At 61.2% G+C, this 19596-nt stretch overlaps 6 protein-coding genes across 6 annotated transcripts; 4 read left to right on the forward strand and 2 right to left on the reverse strand.

Moving 5' to 3' along the window:
- Nucleotides 1–2988: 2988 nt before the first annotated feature.
- On the forward strand, nt 2989–4401 carry VTJ83DRAFT_2317 (uncharacterized protein; the record flags this gene model as incomplete). Its single annotated transcript, XM_071008574.1, has 1 exon — nt 2989–4401. One exon carries the CDS (start codon nt 2989–2991, stop codon nt 4399–4401), a length of 1413 nt encoding a protein of 470 aa, XP_070868857.1.
- A 1179-nt stretch (nt 4402–5580) lies between these two features.
- Nucleotides 5581–8906, forward strand: VTJ83DRAFT_2318 (uncharacterized protein; the record flags this gene model as incomplete). Its single annotated transcript, XM_071008575.1, has 2 exons — nt 5581–7470; nt 7536–8906. 2 exons carry the CDS (start codon nt 5581–5583, stop codon nt 8904–8906), a joined length of 3261 nt encoding a protein of 1086 aa, XP_070868858.1.
- A 441-nt stretch (nt 8907–9347) lies between these two features.
- Nucleotides 9348–12403, reverse strand: VTJ83DRAFT_2319 (uncharacterized protein; the record flags this gene model as incomplete). Its single annotated transcript, XM_071008576.1, has 3 exons — nt 9348–11405; nt 11459–11917; nt 12026–12403. 3 exons carry the CDS (start codon nt 12401–12403, stop codon nt 9348–9350), a joined length of 2895 nt encoding a protein of 964 aa, XP_070868859.1.
- Nucleotides 12404–12690: 287 nt separating this feature from the next.
- VTJ83DRAFT_2320 (uncharacterized protein) lies at nt 12691–14403 on the forward strand (the record flags this gene model as incomplete). The annotated part of the gene is made up of 1 exon (XM_071008578.1): nt 12691–14403. The coding sequence occupies one exon, from the start codon at nt 12691–12693 to the stop codon at nt 14401–14403; it is 1713 nt and encodes a 570-aa protein (XP_070868860.1).
- Nucleotides 14404–14961: 558 nt separating this feature from the next.
- Nucleotides 14962–16641, forward strand: VTJ83DRAFT_2321 (uncharacterized protein; the record flags this gene model as incomplete). Its single annotated transcript, XM_071008579.1, has 4 exons — nt 14962–15012; nt 15207–15292; nt 15356–16021; nt 16113–16641. 4 exons carry the CDS (start codon nt 14962–14964, stop codon nt 16639–16641), a joined length of 1332 nt encoding a protein of 443 aa, XP_070868861.1.
- Nucleotides 16642–17419: 778 nt separating this feature from the next.
- VTJ83DRAFT_2322 (uncharacterized protein) lies at nt 17420–18833 on the reverse strand (the record flags this gene model as incomplete). Its single annotated transcript, XM_071008580.1, has 3 exons — nt 17420–18000; nt 18071–18623; nt 18714–18833. 3 exons carry the CDS (start codon nt 18831–18833, stop codon nt 17420–17422), a joined length of 1254 nt encoding a protein of 417 aa, XP_070868862.1.
- Between the last annotated feature and the right edge of the window lie 763 nt (nt 18834–19596).

A 19596-nucleotide genomic window follows, 5' to 3' on the forward strand; every position in this document is an offset into this window, starting at 1 on the left:
CTAGGTATAGTAAGTAAGGAACTAGGCGTTGGAGACCCTTACGGCGCTAAGGAAGGCGCTTTCGTTAACTAAACGCCTGTACTCGGTAGCTAGAAGGCTAAAAACGCTTATATTAAGAAGCTAGAGGGCGTAGGTAGTATAGAAAGGAAGGTATAAGGGTATAATATTGTAATTAGCGTAAAAGTTAACGAATTTAAGCGAGATATAGCTAGCGTAGCCGTTAAGGATAAAGAAACGATATTTCAATAGCTTCCGGAGTATAATATACCGTTTAAAATACTAAACCTACTTTATTACGATCTCGCAATCGGTCCAGCTATTTAGAGAGGCGCGAAGAACCGTTTTCGTATCGATAATTATATTGTCGGGGATTTAATTTAACTATACTACCTTGCCTTCAAAGATAATAAATAGTAGAAGAAGGTAGCTATTACCAGAAATATACTTAATTACAGAAACCTACTCCTTATTTCCTAGTTATATAACGAAGGCTTCTGTATCGCGCTAAAGGATAATAACCTATTAGCTTATCCTAACGCCCTTTATATAGCCCTTTTCGTCTATATTATAGATATTGTTGTTAGGTACGTTATACGTAAAGCGAGCGGTTTAGAACAGCTCGAACCAGTGCTTAACGGTATTATAGTTAAAAGTATCTTTACGGGCTTAATCCATCGCGCGAACCCGCTAGACCTATAAGTCTGGGTAGCGAGAAAGAAAATTACAATACTATCGTTAACCAAAGGGGGTTTTATCGCCTTTTGCCTAAAGAAGCTGCGTTGCAAAGTTACGAATAGCTTTAATAATTATCGGCTAGCCCTAGGCATTAAGCTAATAATAGGCTTTAACTATTGCTTTTTCTTCAGCTAGCGAGAAGCGTTACTTTTTCAAGTATACGGTTTTTTATAGCTAGTGTTTGTTGGAACGGCGGTTGGCAAGAGTGTTACGGTTAAGATCGAATAAATAAGTAGCCTGGCGAAGGCTTATCTTTGGATTAACAGCAAGTACCTCGAACGCGCGTTAAATACGCAGCTCTTTTTCGTCAACACTGTTCGCTATCTTAAGAGGCCTTCTAAGCATCGAAAAGAGGGAAAAACGTATCTTAGAGAGCAGGTTGTTAGTGTTAAACGCTGTTCGCTTGGTTATGATCGATGTTAGGAGGTGGCTTGCGATAGTCGACTTGGCGGAGCTGCATGTGGCCAAAAACCCTGGCTGGCCAAAAACCCTGTCGGTCACGTTACTGTGTACGTACCTAGGTAGGTACCTAGGTACCTAGGTATCTGCATGCGGCCGGCTCAGGGTTGGAGCCGGGGGCCGAGCGGGAGTGGACCGGCGTGGACCGCCCTGCTGTTCCTTGCTGGCTTCCCGGCACCCCTGCTCGTTGGGCGTGGCACATGGTGCCACTTGAGCTCCCAATCAGCAGGTTCTTGACACAGGATGGGTCCAAAACATTTCGCCTGTCATGCACTCGAGCACCACGCTGCACAACCCCAAACCCCGGAGATGCTCGACGCTTCTCCATCGTCGGCAGACGGCGACAAGAGACCAACGGGAAGCGCATCTCCACAGGGCGCCTCCGGGTGGAATCTCTGCGTTGCACGTCCCTTCCATTGCCCCCCCCGGACCAGGCAAGCCAACGAGAACCAAGTTTCTTAGTTTGGTGTTTGGCCACCAACAACTGGGCCACCGAAGCGGGAGGCAGGGAACACGTCGGCTCGGGGTGGGCAGCGAGGATGATGACTCGGTTGCTGACGAACAACAATTATCGCATGTTTTTGGTTTTGTTTTTTTGTACGTACCGTATCCAACGGCCACGGGCACCGCGGCCGATGGTGCCCATGGCCGATGAGAAATGTACCGCGTACGCAGTAGTTAGGTATGTAACAAAGTAGGAGGGGCGATGGTTCCAAAAAAAAAGAAAAAACCCCGAGCGCCTCCCAGGCCTTACCCCCCCCCAGAGAGAATGCGAGACCGTTCGAACGAACCGGGCACGCCTCTCTTCGGAGCCAATTGGCGTGGCGGGAAGAGCCACGAAGACCCGTGGCATGGCTCAAGAAAGTGGACCGATCTTGTTCTCGGCCCAGATGTGCCCGCCGCCAGATGCCCTCGGCATCGACCGATTTTGGCGTCGTCTCTGCCCTCGAACCCACGCTTCCCGAGCACGGCTCAGGCCATTTTCCATCAGCTCCGCCCGCCATGCCAGCCCGAACGAGCCCATCTCCCCGCCCGACTGGACCGAAGGGAACCACTCGAGGAACAACACAGCACAACGTCCCACGCACCCCCCCCCACCCTCTTCCTTGCTATTCCTTCCACTTGCCTTGCCTTGCCGGTCCTGGACCTCGTCGGTGGGAAGCTCCGGGGCGGTCCAAAACAGACCAATGGGCCCTGCCGGGTCCAGCAGCTCCCTGGTTAGCGGGTATCCGTGTATGGTATTGCGTTTGTGGTTGTGTGATGTAAGCAATGACATGGGAGCGCGCACGATGAGCTGTCCGCCCGGTTCCTGGTGTGGTGTTGTCGGGTGCCGTCGTCAGGTTCCGCCCCCCTTCCCCCCCCCCCTGATGGCCAGAGCCAAGGTGATCGAGCCCACTTAATCTAGACGCAGAGGCGGCGTTGGACCCTTTGGAGGTCGCTAAGATGGGATGGGACGTTGGAACGGTAAGCTCCTGCGGCCCGGCAGACCTGGTATAAAGAAACTCGCCTGCTCGGCCTGTCCAACCCCTGCCGTAGCCTTTTCTGATCCGTTTCCATTTGAATACACGCGTGTCCGTTGGGTCGTGTGCTCGGACCTTTTGGCTTTCTTCTACCCGCTTACTTGCTTTGCCTACACGCCCTGCCCGACCGGCACGCGCTTGCTGGCCTTGACTTACATCGCACATACCCAGCAGCCCCTCGCGAAGAGTGGCCACGGGCCTGCGATTCCTCGACGACCAGAATATACCTCACCCTAGCTGGGTTTCAACAAAGCACCAAGACACCCACCGCCTCATGGATATACCAAGCATGGCGACCACCATACCTCCTCTCCCCTTCAAACCCCAGATTCCCGTCACGCCGCCGCCCGAGTTCCAGATGTTCCCCAAGGTCCCGCCGCCGTTTCCGGGGGCCTTTAGCGGCTGCCAGGGGATACACCAGACACGGTTCCAGAACCCCTCACAACGCCCATCCCAAACCCCCATGTTCCCATCCCCACCGATACCGACCGCCGACGTGGCCGGGAGCACGTTGAAACGTCCTCCACCACCCCGCTACAACAACAATCACAACATCAAGACAACCACCACCAGCACCGCGACCCCAAGCGCCAGCGCCACAACCCGACCCACGACCGCCAGCAACCCCACCGCCCCGACAGACACCGATCCGGCGTCCACGGCCGCCGCCGCCGCCGCCGCCGCCGCTGCGGCTGCTGCGTCCACCGCTGCCACGGCTGCAGCCCTCGACCCGCACCAGATCGCCATGGCCTCCCGCATCGCGAGCTACTATCAGCAGCGCTGCCAGGCCGTGGCCCAGTACCAGCAGCAGCGGTGCCAGGCGTGGGCGGCGGCGCAGCGGCAAAAGTGCCAGGACATGATGCAGGCCGCGACGGTGATCGTGGCGTGGTACATCCGGGATCGGATCCAGAGGAGGCGGCGGCGGCGGAGGCGAGCCTTCAAGCGGGGGCTCAAGGCGAGGGAAAGCGGCGGCGCCGAGGAGGCGAAGGCGGGGAGGACGGCCGCCGGCGGCAGGGGGGGGAAGGGCGCGGTCGTGGGCAAGGAAGGGAGGGTGACCAAGGGGGAGGCGGTGAGGAGGTGGGTGATGGGGGTGCCCCTCAAGAAGGGCGTCGCCGGGAGGGGGAACGAAGAGGGAACGGCGGCGGCGGCGGCGGCGGCGGAGCCACCGGGAGGGGAAGAAGACGACGTCCTCTCCGGCTCGGCCAGCCCGAAGCCGCCCGCGGATAAGGAGGAGAGGGAGTTCGACATGGACCACGAGGCGCCGCAGGATAAGGACACGCAGCTGTTCAACGTGGCCGATAACATCATCAAGAGCCACCTGGCGCGCACCGACGTGCCGCTGCTCGGGGTGCTGTCGTTTGACAGCGAGAGCGAGACCGAGAGCGACGACAACGACGACGACGAAGACATGGAGGATCTGGCCGAGGAGGAGGAAGAAGAAGAGCTGGACGAGGAGGAGCCGATGGAGTACGAGGACGACGAGGAAGAGGGCCTCGACGATGAGGACTACTATGACGACGACGACGACGACGACGATGGGGAGCTGGACGACGAGGCGTGGGAGAACGAGCCGACGCCCAAGCCCCGGGGTCGAGGAGACGCCGCGACCAAGGACGCGGCCGACACGGGGTCCAAGGATGCGCAGCTGGGGAGCAGTCGCAAGCGGTCGTACAGCTCGATTTCATGACGGTAGAGGGTTCTTGGTCAGGTTGCCGGGTGGCTTATCAGGTTTGCCGCGGTTTCGGTGGGAAGCGGGAGAAGAAGGCGTTCCCGGGGGCTTGTTCATATGATATTTTGGTTGTTCGGCCATGGGGGATACCGTTCCGTAAAGACACTATACTATATACTTATGCGATAGAGTCGAGCAACGACAGCTTGAGAACGTGCTCGTTGAATTTTGTTTGCATTCTTCTTTTTTTAGAGGGCAGGTACCTGATGCTCCGTCCCGGGACGTTTCGTTTTCCTTGAGTGATTCTAAGCGTGAGTCCCCTTCGTTCCGAAAGCCGCCCAGGATGTTGACCATCATGGACGGGAGGGGAGGAGGCGGTTGCCCCGGGCCGGGCGGGGTAGTGACTCGGGAGCCGTAGAACATGATACGTAGAAGTAGTAGAAGCCAATCATCATTCATTCAGTACCAACAAGAAACTTCTCTCAAATCTCAACAAGAATGAGCTGAGTCCGGTCTCTGGTCGAGAGCTTCCGTTCAGGTCGCACACAAGGGATGTTGCGAGTAGAGTAGAACTACACAGCAGTACAACGAAACACAACAACAGACATCATGACTTTGGTAAGAAGTTGCAAGTTCCCAGTCCGGTTCCCCATTGGATGCCTGATCGGGACATTGCCAAGACAAATTGCCTGAAGCTCTGGTCTCTAATTGGCGGGGGCTTTTGCGGGGAAGCGCAAGACCCCTGCAAGCGCCCGGGGGGCCCTGGCAGGTCGGTCCATGATACAACGGGCTGGATCCGATCGGTGGACCCGCACCTGACCTCACCGACAACACCTCACCACCTTGTCTCTTTTCTCTCCCTCTCTCCCTCTCCCTCTCTCTCTCTCTCCATGTGTCGTGTCGGATCTCGAGTTTCCTCTTTCCCACTTTCTTGTCTCCTTTGACATCAACATCCGCTTCGTTCGGCGTTTTCGTGCTGAATGAAGCCGCCATCTCTTGCTAGGGAGGAGTGTTTCTGTACTTACTACCATACCTTAGCTTGCCTTGAACAGCCATCCATCCTCTTCTGATCCATCGTCTTAACAAACCAGCATTGCCACGAGACGTTCACAATACAAGGTCGTCAGCTTGTCTCTCCTTCCGCCGTCTCTTCGTTTTTAAGCTTGGCTCTCGCTTCTGACAGCTCGTGCCGTCACGATGGGTGGCCAGACGCCAGACCAGATGGGCCCAAAGAGCGACTATCCCCTTCGGGCCCCCAAGCCCGTCGGCCAGATGATCTCCAAGATCTACCGGGACCGCATCAGCCAGTTCTACTCGGGCGGCCAGTACGAGCATCAAAACCTTCGGGCCATGATCAAGGAGGCCGTCGCCTCAGGAGAGCCCCACGTCCGGCTCTCGGTTTGGCACGCCCCCGGCCAGTCGCGCCCGACGTTTGAGGAGGCCACCTCCCACAAGTTTGAAAAGACGTCGGTCGGTACCTGGTTTGGTCCGGCCTGGACCACCCACTGGTTCAAGGTCGTCCTCAAGGTTCCCGAGGACCTCCGGGACAAGCCCCTCCTCGAGTTCCACTGGGATGCCAACAACGAGGGCCTCATCTGGGACGGGAGCGGCCATCCGCTTCAGGGGCTTACCGGCGGCGGCGAGCGCATCGAATGGGTCCTCCCCAAGTCGTTCCGCGACGGCCGGGAGCACGTCATCTACGTCGAGATGGCCTGCAACGGCATGTTTGGCAACCCCCCCGGCGGCGACATCATCCAGCCTCCCGACCCCAACAAGCACTTCTGCCTGGACCGCGCCGAAATCGTCGCCATCGATAACGACGCCCGCCAGCTGTGGATCGACACCTGGATCATCGGCGATGCCGCGCGAGAGTTCCCCCAGGACTCGTGGGAGCAGCACAAGGCCCTCAACGTCTGCAACCGCATCATCGACGCGTTCGACGTCAACGACCGCGAGTCCGTCAAGAGGTGCCGCAAGATCGCCGAGGAGTACCTGGGCCCCAAGGTCAACTCGGCCGAGGTGTACAAGTCGGGCAAGGAGCCCGTCGTCTTCGCCATCGGCCACTGCCACATCGACAGCTGCTGGCTTTGGCCCTTCGCCGAGACGAAGCGCAAGGTCGCCCGCTCGTGGTCCAGCCAGTGCAACCTCATGGAGCGGTACCCGGAGCTCAACTTTGCGTGCTCCCAGGCCCAGCAGTACAAGTGGCTCAAGGAGCTCTACCCGTCCGTCTTTGCCCGCGTCAAGGCCAAGGTGGCCGAGGGCCGCTTCCATCCCATCGGCGGCAGCTGGGTCGAGCACGACACCAACCTCCCCAGCGGCGAGTCGCTGGTCCGCCAGTTCCTCTACGGCCAGCGCTTCTACGAGAGCCACTTTGGCCGCCGCTGCCAGACCTTTTGGCTGCCCGACACGTTCGGCTACTCGAGCCAGCTGCCCCAGCTCTGCCGCCTGTCGGGCATGACGCGCTTCCTGACGCAAAAGCTCAGCTGGAACAACATCAACCGCTTCCCCCACACCACCTTCAACTGGGTCGCCCTGGACGGCTCCCAGGTCGTCTGCCACATGCCTCCGGCCGAGACCTACACGGCCGAGGCCCACTTTGGCGATGTCAAGCGCAGCATGTCGCAGCACAAGTCGCTCGACCAGGATGCCACCTCCCTCCTCGTCTTCGGCAAGGGCGACGGCGGCGGCGGCCCGACCTGGCAGCACATCGAGAAGCTTCGCCGATGCCGTGGCATCAGCGACACGGTCGGCCTCCTGCCCCGCGTCCACTCGGGCAACTCGGTCGACGACTTCTTTGACAAGCTCGAGCGCAAGGCGGATTCCTTCGTGACGTGGTATGGCGAGCTCTACTTTGAGCTGCACCGCGGCACCTACACGACCCAGGCCAAGAACAAGCGCGACAACCGGCGGGCCGAGGTCGTGCTCCGCGACCTGGAGCTGCTCGCCACCATCGCGTCCGTCAAGGACAAGACCTACAAGTACCCCAAGAAGGAGTTCGACTCCATGTGGGAGAAGGTGCTGCTTTGCCAGTTCCATGACTGCCTCCCGGGAAGCTCCATCGAGATGGCCTACCGGGAGTCGGACGAGGTACGTTGCCCGAGAGTCTCGACAGGTAACGATGACGCAGCGTCGCTGATGCGTTTCTTCTTCAGATGTACGCCGAGGTGTTTAGCACGGGCGAGAAGATCCTCCAGGGGATCACCGCGACCTTGGGGCTCGCCCAGGTCGAGACCGCCACGGTGGACGACGGGTTCGCCATCAACACTCTGCCGTGGCACCGCAAGGAGGTGGTTGACCTCTCGGAGACCCAGGCCGCCGTGGCCTGCGGCTCCGGGCCGCTGTTGAAGCTCCGGCACTTCAAGACGAGCGAGGCCGAGCCCGCCGTCACCCTCCGCCGGCTGTCCAAGAACGTCTTCGTCCTGGAAAACGGCCACCTCAAGGTCGAGGTGGAGCACGGCGCCATCACGTCTCTCTACGACAAGCTGGCCGACCGCGAGGTCATTCCCAAGGGCCAAAAGGCCAATCAGTACGTCATCTTTGATGACAAGCCGCTCTACTGGCAGGCCTGGGACGTTGAGGTGTACCATCTCGACACCCGCAAGCCGCTCCGCGCGGTCGAGACCAAGGTGCACGAGGAGAAGCCGCACCGCGTGTCCATCGTCACGCACACCAAGATCAGCGACAAGTCGCACATCGAGACCATCATCTCGCTCTCGGCCGCGCTCGGCGGCCAGCCTTCCCACGTCGAGGTGACGAGCAACGTCGAGTGGCACGAGACCATGAAGTTCCTCAAGGTCGAGTTCCCCGTCGACGTGCGCAACACCGAGGCCAGCTACGAGACGCAGTTCGGCGTCGTGCGCCGGCCCACGCACTACAACACGTCGTGGGACATGGCCAAGTTCGAGGTCTGCTGCCACCGCTTCGCCGACCTGTCGGAGCACGGCTACGGCGTGTCCATCCTCAACGACTCCAAGTACGGCTTCGCCACCGCGGGCAACGTCATGCGCCTGTCGCTGCTCCGCAGCCCCAAGGCCCCCGACGCCCACGCCGACATGGGCTCCCACCGCATCCGCTGGGGCATCTTCCCCCACCAGGGCGCCCTGTCGCACCTCACCGTCCGCAAGGCCTTTGAGTTCAACAACCCGCTGAAGCTCCTCGCCGCCCACCCCGGCTCCGCCGCGACGCGCGCGGCCGTCGAGCCTCTGACCCAGCCGCCCGTCCGCCTCACGGCGGACTCGAGCCCCGCCCTGGTCCTCGACACGGTCAAGCGCGGCGAGGATGACGCCGACGTGTCGACGGGCGACCTGCCCGCCCGCAAAGGGCGCACCGTTGTCCTGCGCATCTACGACAGCTTGGGCGGGCGGGCGCGCGGCACCGTCGAGACGACGTGGGATGTGCGTGCCGTTGCCAAGGCGAACCTGCTCGAGGACGAGCTTGAGGAGGTGGTGTTGGAAGGGGGCAAGTTCAAGGTGGACTTGAGACCGTTTGAGGTGGCGACGTACGTGCTCCATCTGGCGGATTGAGGGGTTGGCCGTAGGAAGGGACCATGGAGGGTTGTGGGAATGGTTTCAGATGGGCATGCGTATGTGTAACAACAGGCGCTTTTGGAGTTGGCGTTTTTTTTTAGTCTGGCAAAGCCTACATTGCTTGAGCAACAGGCACAACAAACCCTCCATGACTCAAAAACATCACAATCACGCTTGGAGACAGCCGTAGCAGTGAAGATTCCCGATCCCGTCATCAGCCCAGGTGACAAGGGTATCTACGTCCATGGGTATCGACGAAGGATGGGCCCTAAACGAGGTAGGTCATGCCCGTGGTGCAGGCGATAATAAGACTTGCGGTATATGCTATATTGTGCACCACACCCAACGTAAAACAAGCCATACCCACCGAGCAAGCTACCCAACCACCAGATCCCATCCGCGCCAACCTCGCCGCCATGGCCATCACCATGATCGCCCTCACCCCCTCCTGGCCTTCCTCTTCCTCGCCGCCTTCTCGCGTTCGTACTCCTTGGCCGCGTGGCCCTCCTCGCCCTGGATCTCGGCAATGATGCGCTTGAACTTCTTCTCGTACGCCTCGTCCTTGGCCTTCTTGATGCGCAGGGTCTCGCGCTGGAGGAACCGGGCGTCCTTGCGCAGCTCGCGCAGGGCGCCCTTGCGCTCGCGCTTGTGCTCGGCGCGGAGGCGGGCGAGCTCGGCGCGCTCGCGGTCCGGGTCGTAGTGCTTGTCCGGGTCGAAGCTGTCTTCGAACTTGGGCACAAAGGTGCGGATGGCGAGGGGCCGGTGGTGGTGGAGCTCGAGGGGCCGGCGGGCGAGGCGGGAGAGGGCGAGGAGGTGGGAGAGGGAGGTGGCGGCGGAGGAGACCCTGGCCGCGAGCTGGCTCGGGAGGTGCGAGGCCGACTTTGGGGAGGCGGCCAGGTGCTGGAGGACGGCGACGGCGGGGGCGAAGGTTTCGTGGAAGGCCGGGAGGCCGCGCCAGGTCTCGGCGGCGGACTTGAGGACGGCGGTGACGGTGCTCACGACGGCGACCTTGAGCGAGGCGGCGTCGGCGGGCGAGAGAGGCTGCTGCTGCGGCAGGCAGTCGCGGCAGTTCAGCTGGCGCACGGCCGTGTCGCGGGCGCCCGAGATGCGGATCCCCGCGGCGGGCTCGAAGACGGGGAAGAACCCGGGCCGCTCGGAGAGCTTCTCGGGCGCCAGCGCGCAGAGGGTGTTGAGGCAGAAGTTGATCAGCTCCGGGACGTAGCGCTTCGCAAACGATTGGTACTGAAGCGCGAGGATCGAGAGGTAGGCACCGGTGGCGTAGTCGGACAGGGCCTGGGGGATCTTCTGCCCCAGGTACCGAGAGATGGCGAGCATCGCGGGGGTGGCAACCTGGTGGAAGTGATCCGAAGTCGGGAAGGTCGTGCCGATGGCGGTCAGGATGACCAGGTCGCCCACGGTCAAGGCCAGCGGCCTGTCGTCCGTGATGGTTTGGATGTGCGCGCGATACGCCTTGGCCACCTCGATCGGGAAGGACTTGGCCAGGGAATGGACGTGCCGGCTCAGGCTCTCGAGCGTCGGAAACCAGTGATGCTCAAAGCGGTCGCCGAGGTAGGCTACGTGCTGCACCAGGACCTCCGAAAACCTGCCCAGCCTTTCCTTGTTCTTGCTGTCCAGCTTCGGGTGGTAGAGCGCCCGGACCCGCTGGACGGCGACGGGATGCTTGGTCACATCGACGCCCTGGAACGCCTCGAGAAGCTCGTCGTGGGACTGCGGGCACGGAAACGTGTACGGGATGCCGTTCTCGTCGTTTCCCTTCTTGTTCTCTGGCGCCTGGAACACGGCGTCCTTGGTAACAGCCTCGGACAAGATGCCCTTGACAAACTCGTCGTCATCGTCGCGTTCATCGTCGCCAGACTCGGACCCGGAGGCCTCCTCGTCGCTTTCGTCGCTGTCCATGCCGTCGCTGTCAAACTCCAAATCGGAACCGCTGGCGACGAGGTCGTCGTCGATGAGGAAATCGTCTTCGTCGTCGAGCCCGAGCTCCGTGGCCGTTGGCCGGTATTTGACGCCCTTGCCGAGGCCGAACTCGTCCTCGTCTTCCGGCTCCGCCTGGAACGGATCGCGGGCGTCGTCGTCGTCCTTCTTCTTCTTGTCCTTCTCCTCGCTCTCCTCCTCCTCCTCCTCCTCCTCCTCCTCCTCTGACTCCTCCACCGCCTCACCACGCATGCGCCTCAACCGTTTCTCTTCCAGCTCCTTGAGGCGTTCGGCCTCTTCCTTGGCTTTCTCTTCTTCGGTCTTGGTCCTCTCGGCGGGTTGGGCTCGCTTGTCGACGGCGAGCTTCTTCACTTCGATGTCGTACTCCTTGTCCACGGTGGCCTTGTCCTTGCCAGCAATCACCAAGCGAGGCTCGGCAGCACCGGCCTCCTTGGACGGCTCCTTGGGTCGTTGTTGGAAGAGGAGGGCTTGAAGCTCGGGCAGGGCCTTGTCAAGCTCTTGCCGGAGCTCGTTGTCCTCCTCCTTGGCGGCTTGCCGTTCCTGCAGCTTGTTAGACCTGCAGGTAGAACTCGAAACCACACGAGGAGACTTACCAATTTGTGAAGCTTGGACTTGGCAATGATCTCCTCGTAGATTTCCTTTTTGGTCTTTTTTCGCTCCGGCTGGCCATCCTCTTCCTCCTGCTCAGCCGCGGCTTCTTCGAGACGAAGGCGCTTTAGCCTCCTCCTCTCGGCGCGCGAAGTATCGGACTCGTCACCCGACGGTAGATCCTCCTCGTCAAAGTCGTCGCGAACCCCAATCTCCCCGACATCCTCGTCGTCGTCGTCGTCGAACAAGGGCCTGCCCATGTGTGTAAGACGCCCCGCGGATTCGTCCTCGTCCTCGAGATCGAACGTGGAGCTCTTCTTGTGGTTCCGCATCTGCTCCCGCGTGTACCGCTCGATCATCTTGTCTTCGAGGGACATGTTCGGATCGTCCTCGCCGAAACGCCTATCGATGATCCCGCCGACCTTGTTGCGCCGCTGCAGCTCGACAAGGAGGGTTTCGCGCCGCTAGAAAAAATCAAAAAATAATTAAAAAAAATAAACGGTTAGCAAGCAAGCAAGCAAGCAAGAATACGAGACGGGCTCTCGAGGAACCAGCCATCGCTCGGATCCTACCTTTTCCTCGCTCCTGGCCTTGGACAGCCCCGGGCGACCCTTGATGCCCATGGCGGCCTTGTCGCCGACCGGCTTGTTGGTGGTCACCTCGAACTTGGGGCCTCGAGCATTGGTCTTGAACTGGAAAGGGTTGAACTGCTCTCGGATGCTGGCAAGGGCCTCGTGGCGCTGGAGACGCTTGTCGGGCTGGGCCTTGAGCTGCGCAGCGGTCTGGCGCTTCTCCTTCTTGGATTTCTGGGGGCCTATGATGCCCTGTTCCCGAAGAGAGGCCTTGAGCCTCTTCAATTGGGAGCCGGCCATTGTGCTGGTCGAGTTCGGCGCGTCGTACGAGGGATGCCAGGCCAGGTGTGTGTGTGTGTGTGAATGACGAACGCACATCTCGGTCCGCTCTCTTGTCGTCCAGAGATTTTTGGCGGCGCTATCTTATCGGAGGGAGACCCACCATCTGGTCGGTCCCCTGGGCCCCGCGAAATTTTGGCGGTCAGGCCCGGCAAAAACCGCCGAGCGGGTCCTGCATGTTAGGCGCACCCCTGCCGTGGTCCTTGGCGTTGAAGTGACGGGCCTCTGTCTCTTGTCCATCGCATTTTCGAGCGTGATCGCGAAAGCCGGAACCTTGGAACGCCACCCCCCTTCTTCCCACCTCCCATGCGGACACCACAGCGACCATGAACAACGACCAATTTCGCAGGCTACTGCTGGCCAACGCAGCCAAATCCGGCTCTGACAGCCATGGCACATCGCCGCCGCCCGCGAGCTCCGCGCCGACCGCCTCTGCCTCGGCGACCCTCGGGTCGCGGCTCAAGTCGAGCATACCCATGACGCCGCGCTCCGTCGGCGGCGCGCGCGTCGACTTTGCGAAGCAGCTTGCCGAGAGGAACCAAGCCCGGTCTTTTACCAACGACAAGGCGCAAAAGAAATTCCGCACCTCGGCCCCGAAAGGCACCAAGCTCGCTGCCGGCTACGTCGACCGCGCGAAAACAAGAGAGGAACAAGAGCACGACGAGCGCGTCCAGAGGCTCCAGGCCCTGGAGGAGTCTCTCAAGAAGGAGGAGATTGACCGCGAAACGTACGAGCGGATACGCAACGAGATCGTCGGCGGCGACCTCTCCAGCACCCACCTGGTTAAGGGGCTTGACTTTAAGCTGCTCGAGAGGGTGCGGCGCGGCGAAGACGTCTTCAGCGAGAAGCCCCAGGCTCCGGGGGAACCGGCGGCAGAGAAAGAGGGGGACGAATCGGGACGACCGCCCGACGAAGAAGACGCGGATGCCCTCCTCGAGCAGCTCGAGTCGACCGAGGTCAAGGCGATCGAGAGGGAGAAGGTGCAAAAGAAAGGCCAGTTCGCGGTGACGGGGTCGCTCCAGTCGGGTCGGAAACGGACGCGCAACCAGATCCTCGCCGAGCTGAAGGCGGCCAGGGCGGCGGCGGCGGCCGCCGCCAAGGCGAAGCCGGAGTCGGTCCTGGGTTCCAAGTTCAAAAAGATCGGCGACAAGAAAGAGCCAGGGGTGCGGATCGAGCGCGATGGGAAAGGTCGCGAAGTCATGATCATTGTCGACGAGGACGGCCACGAGAGGAGAAAGGTACGGAAGCTTGACCCGAAAGAGCAGCAGCAGGAGGAGGAGGAGAAGGCACGCCGGCTGCTGGCGTCGGGCAAGGTGCTCGGCATGGAAGTGCCCGAGGTCTACCGGAAGCAAATGGAGGCGCAGCAGGCCGAGGAAGAGTCCAAGGAAATCAGCATCTTTGACGATGTTGGCTCGGATTACGACCCGCTGGCGGGTTTGGAGTCGGAGGAGTCCTCCTCCTCGGACGAGGAAGGGGAGGCGAAGGAGGACGCGACCAAGGCGGGAGGCGCCAAAGAGCCAACCGACGAAGCATCCGACATGCCACCACCCCCACGAGCGCTGCTGCCGCCGCCGGCGCAAAGCACCGCCGCACCGGCCGCCAAAAACTACTTCAAGGACTCCAAGGCCGGCCTCGTGTCGGAAGAGACGTACAAGCCGGCTTCTCTCGACGACCCGGCGTTCCTGGCGGCGCTTCGCAAGGCCAAGGCGGCCAGCGCGCTCGAAAAGTCAGAGGAGGAGAAGAAGGCGGCCGAGCGCGAGGAGCGGCTCAAGCGGAAGATCAGCGAGCTGCAGCGCGACGACGAGGATCTGGACATGGGCTTTGGGTCGAGCCGGCTGGAGGATACAGCCGACATGGAGGATGCTCCGGTCAAGCTGTCGGCTTGGGCCGAAGATGACGAGGACGGAGGCAGGGGTGGCGGTGGCGGTGGCGGTGGCGACACGTCGAAGAGGAAGAGAGGTAAGAAGAAGAAGGGCGGGGATAAAAATAGCTTTGCCGACATCATGAAGGTGATTGAGAGGCAGAAGGGGGGCGGGTGAGGCCGGCGGAAGGATGGAGAGAGGAACAGGCCCCGTAGAGATATCGCTACGCTACCTACCTACCTTAGGCACCGTGCCTAGATGGCGTGAGCGGGTGGGCTCGTCAGCACGCATGGAAGTATGAATGCTACAAGATCAGGCATGGAAGCGTTAAAGAATCCAGAGACGGCTGCGGATTTCCCAATTGGGTAATTTGTTGGTCATGGGTTACGTTGGTGGAGTCAGCCAGGGATGCGATGAAACGAGGCAGCGCCTCGCTGCGACCATGGTACCAACTAGTTAACTAGTACCTGTACGGCCAGGCCAAGGGTACGGGCACGTTAAAGCTACCAGAGGGACTCAGCTGACGCTTGCTGCGTACTCTCACTTTGATCCGGATTCCCTGAGAGCCATGCAGCCTGGAAACCCTCTTTGAACGTACAGAACAAGACAACTTAGGTACCAGATCTGTATGTGTAGATATACGGTTGGAAACGTTCTCCGTGCTTGCTGAATTTCTTTCCTGTTGCCCCCTCGCTCATCCTTTCCATCGCCTCCCACGCTCACTCCCGCTCCGCCATGGAAGACGGTCGGATCCCGGTCTGGCTGGACTGTGATCCAGGCCACGATGTAAGACTCAACCCCGAGATGCCATCATGTCACGTATCAGAATCGGCGCCATCTTCCGGTCCGGTCCCGGGCGGTCGACAAAAACCTCCCCCGGCCGGCATCGCCGGACATCCGCCTCCGTCCCCGGCCGTCGACTCTGATATGCCCTCCCTCCCTCCAAAGCTCCATCGACTGACGCAACAGCCAACTTGCAGGACGCCTTCGCCATCATCCTGGCGGCTTACCATCCCGCCATCCGCCTCCTCGGCATCTCGACCGTCTTTGGAAATGCCTCTCTCGAGTAAGCCCCATCTCACGCTTCTTCTTTTTCTTCTTCTTCTTCTTCTTCTCACGCGCGCGCCAGAAAAACCACGCGCAACGCCGCCTCGGTTCTCACCGCCATAGCCGCCGCCCGCTCGGTCCCGCTCTACGTCGGCGCCTCCCAGGCGCTGTACCGCCCTCCCTTCCACGCCGCGACCGACATCCACGGCGAGACGGGCCTGGACGGCACGTCGCTCCTCCCCGAGCCCCGCGCCGAGCCCGTCGCCTCGGTGCCCGCCGTCGACGCCGCGCACGACGCCCTCATGGCCTGCCCGCCGGGCACCGCGTGGGTCGTCGCCACCGGCGCCTTCACCAACGCCGCCGCGCTGTTCCTCAAGTACCCGCACCTGGTCCGGCACGTCAGGGGCCTGAGCCTGATGGGCGGCGCCCTCGGCGGGGGGTTCACGCCCGCGGTGCTGGGCAAGGTGGACGGCGTGCCCCGCGTCGGCAACTGGACGCAGTGGGCCGAGTTCAACGTGCTGGCGGACCCCGAGGCCGCCGCCGCCATCTTTGGGAACCGCGAGCTCGCCAGGAAGACGACGCTGATCCCCCTCGACGTGAGCCACATGGTCCTGGCGACGGAGGAGGCGCGGGCGCTGCTGCTGCTCGGGAAGCCGCCCGGCGGAGGCGAGGCGGATGGGCAAAAGAGGCCGACCAAGCTGAGGACGATGCTGGTCGAGCTGTTGATGTTTTTTGCAAAGACGTACAGGTACCGTCCCTCCCTTCCCGCTTGTTTTTCTTTTGTTTCCCTTTTCTCTTTCTCTCAGGGATAGGCCGCAAAGCTAACGCACGCCCCCAAGCGACGTCTTCGGCATCGCAGAGGGCCCGCCTCTCCACGACCCCCTCGCCGTGGCCGCCGTCCTCGCCGGCCTCAAAGACGACGCCGCCCACCCGGACCTCCAACGCTACGCCGTTCCCTTCGCCGACCAACCCCTCCGCTCCGCCATCCCCACCCCTCCCCCGGAGAACGGCTCGGCGGCGGCGGTGGAGGCGGCGGCATCAGCAGGGACGGCAAAACCAAAAACGATCGGAGAGCGCTTCGAGGTGACGGTCGAGACGGTCGGCACGTACGAGGAGGCGCGCGCCGGCCTGACGCGCACGGGGCAGACCGTGGCGCGGCTGCTGCCGCCGGGCGAGGAAGGAGTGCGGATCCCGCGGGGGCTGGATATCCCCCGGTTCTGGCAGGTGCTGGAGGAGTGCGTGGCGAGGGCGGACGCGGCCGTCGCGGCGGCGGGCGGGGAGGACAAGATCTGGGGGGCGGAGGACGACGTTGGCGTCGCCGTCGCCGCCGCCGCCGAGGCCGGCGGGTTCGATGGGCTGCCCAACTGAGCGCGCGGCTTAACGGCGAGAGGAGGCGGTGCGCGGTGCGTAGTCCTGGATATCCCGATATTGGCTGACGAGCCTCCCGTCATGTGGCTTGCGTACCACTCCGTACATACTATTATCATACACACGTGGAATTCCAAGACATGCATAGGTAGACTCGGGTGAAGCACGCGATTGGATGTGAGGCGCCTCGAACGGGCGGGTGGGTCGGCGATGCAGACCGTCCTCGTCCCTGGATAGTTATACATGCACGCATTCTTTGAGCGTGCCTCACGGTCCGTGGTGATCATGGGCATGGCCATGCGGTTCCCGTTTTCGTAGCGTTTCTAAAGAGGCAACGAGAAATGAAATGAATGAATGCGCCGCCACCGCCACCCATGACGAACCGACTGCCGAGCAGAGCATGTGTTGTGTATGAGTTTTCCGCACCAAAGCAACGCCATGTTCGAGACCGTCCGCCCGCAAAAGCAGATAGATGAACGCGCAAGAGGCCTGCCTCAAAAGAAAAGAACCCCCCCCCCCCCCAAACACCGAGAAACGGTGGCTGATGGACGCCTTCCAACGCCGATACCCGAACCCCACGAGACCCGAGCCCGCCCAGAGCGAAACCAAACAAGAAAATCCAACCTAGCTTTGAGGTATGCCACCCAAAATCGCAACAACAAACAGGGATGTGTGTGTGTGTGTGTGTGTGTGTGTGTGTGTGTGTGTGTTTACACGCCGAAAGGGCTGCCTGCTACAGAGAGATCCTCATCACATCTCCTACCCGTTTCTAGGCCTCTTACGAAGAATCCTCAGGCAGCTCCTCCACCACCTTCTCCACCATCTCGATGAGCTCGTCGATATCCGGCCTCTCGCTCGGCTCCACGCGCAAACACCGCCTCACCACCTCCCGAATCGGCTCGCTGATCGAGTAGTCATCCCCCGCGGCCGCGCCGGCGGTTGTGCCGGCGGCGGAGGACGACCCGGCGGCGCCGGCCGGCGAGGCGGGGGCCTTGCCTTTGGCCTGGGGCTTCTTGGCGGCGCCGGGCCCCTCGTCCGGGAACCGCCAGTCCCCCGAGAGCACGCAGATGCTCAGGCTGCCGCCCGTCTCGTCGGAGCGCATCTCGAAGGGACTCTTGCCGACGAGGCAGGCGTAGAGGGTGCAGCCGAGGGACCAGATGTCGACCTTGGTGTCGATGACGGTGCCCGTCTTGACGTCAAAGAGCTCCGGGGCGCGGTAGGGCATGGTGCTGTGCTCGGCGGCCGTGTCCTGGGTGGCAATGGCGAGGGAGCGGCTGGTGATGGGGAGGGGCGAGGCGGCGATGGAGCCGAGGTCCATGATGATGGGGGTGGTGCCCGAGTCGGAGATCATGATGTTGGCTGAAGCGAACGTTAGACATGGATTGGAAAGACCGAAAAAAAGAAGGGGAGGTACGAGGCTCCAACTCACCTGGTTTGATATCGCGATGCGCATAGCTCCGTTTCGCGCCCGGCGCGGCCGGCGGAAGCCTCTCGTCTTCCGTCATGAGGGGGCGCTGCTGTTCCGTCTCGTCGTCCTCGTCGGACCGCGCCGTGCCGCGCGTCGCCTTGCCCGCCGCGGGAGGGACCTCCATCCTCTCGCCGCCCTGCGCCGCCGGGCCGCGGTACACGTGCATGTCCCTCAGCGCCTTGCACACGCCCAAAAACAGCACCATCAGCCGCTTCTCGGGGAACCGGGCGTGGTTCACCAGGTTCGCGTTGATCATGTCCTGCAGGTTGCCGCGCCGGTAGTAGGGGAGGAGGACGTAGACCGTCTTGGAGTCGTCGCCGCCGCCGCGCTCGGTGGCGATGGCGTAGTCGACGCAGTGGATGATGCCGGGGCTGTGGGAGAAGAGTTTGTAGGCCTCGACCTCCTTCATGGCCTGGGCGACCGATTCGGCGCCGAAGGGGCAGCGGATCTTTTTGAGGGCGAAGAGCTCCGAGGTGGAGGTGTCTTGGACGAGGTAGACGTAGGAGAAGCCTCCCTGGAGGGTCGAGCGGGGTTAGCAAGCTGGGGCGGGAGGGGGGGTTGGTTGGACGCCAAACAGAAAAAAAAGAGAGAGAACAGAACTCACCTCGCCGAGCAGGCGCAAGATCTTGAAGCTGCGGCTGTTGATCTTGAGGGTCGGCGAGCTCGGGAAGCAGTTGAGGCAGCCCCCGAAGGAGGCCACGAGGTCGAGGAAGACCTGGGCCATGGTGTGTATGTGTGTGTAGAGTGTGTGTATGTGTGTGTATGTATGTATGTGTATGTGTAGGGGTTGGCGGCGCGCTCAGGACGTCGCCAATGTCGAGGAGACAAGAAGGAAAGCAAGAGGTTGGGCAGTCAGAGCGTGCCCTCGTTGAGGACCCGAACCCGGCGAGGTCCGTCCCGCAATCGGTTTGTCGATGGCTGCGGCGTTTCGTCCCGCCTCGGTCGTTCTGCTAGGCTGGTGGCTCAATCTTTTCGGGGAACATGCGGTCGGTTGACCGTTGATCGAGCAGGAGAAAAGTCGCAAAAGAACAACGGTCGGTTGCTTGGCCTCGTCGGCATTCGCGGCACCAACGCAGTGCAGTGCACACGGGGACGGGCAGTTGATGGATTGATCGATGCTGCGACTTGTCAGTGGAGCGCGGCGGGTTGCTGGGGCTGATGTGGCCGCAGCCTCTCAGCCTGGATCCAGCCATGTCCCCTGCGGAAGAAGTGGGTCTCCCTAATCTCCACACAGGCCTCTTACCAAAACGGGGAAGTTCACTTGTGGATTTCACCTTCCCTTTCACAACCATGAGTACACAGTACATACTACCTACTACGTATACACCAAGCCAATCCATGAGGCGATCCATCCATCAGGAGAGATGTCTTACCATACATACGGTACACATCGAGCCAAAGTGGGTAGGTACCTACAGGTAGGCAGAGGTCATGACGTAGAATATACCAAGTGGGCCAAGGAAGCAGCTCGTAGCAAGTTCATGCTC

This window comes from Remersonia thermophila, chromosome 2, assembly GCF_042764415.1.
Source record: "Remersonia thermophila strain ATCC 22073 chromosome 2, whole genome shotgun sequence".
Classification (NCBI taxonomy): Eukaryota; Fungi; Ascomycota; class Sordariomycetes; order Sordariales; family Chaetomiaceae; genus Remersonia; species Remersonia thermophila.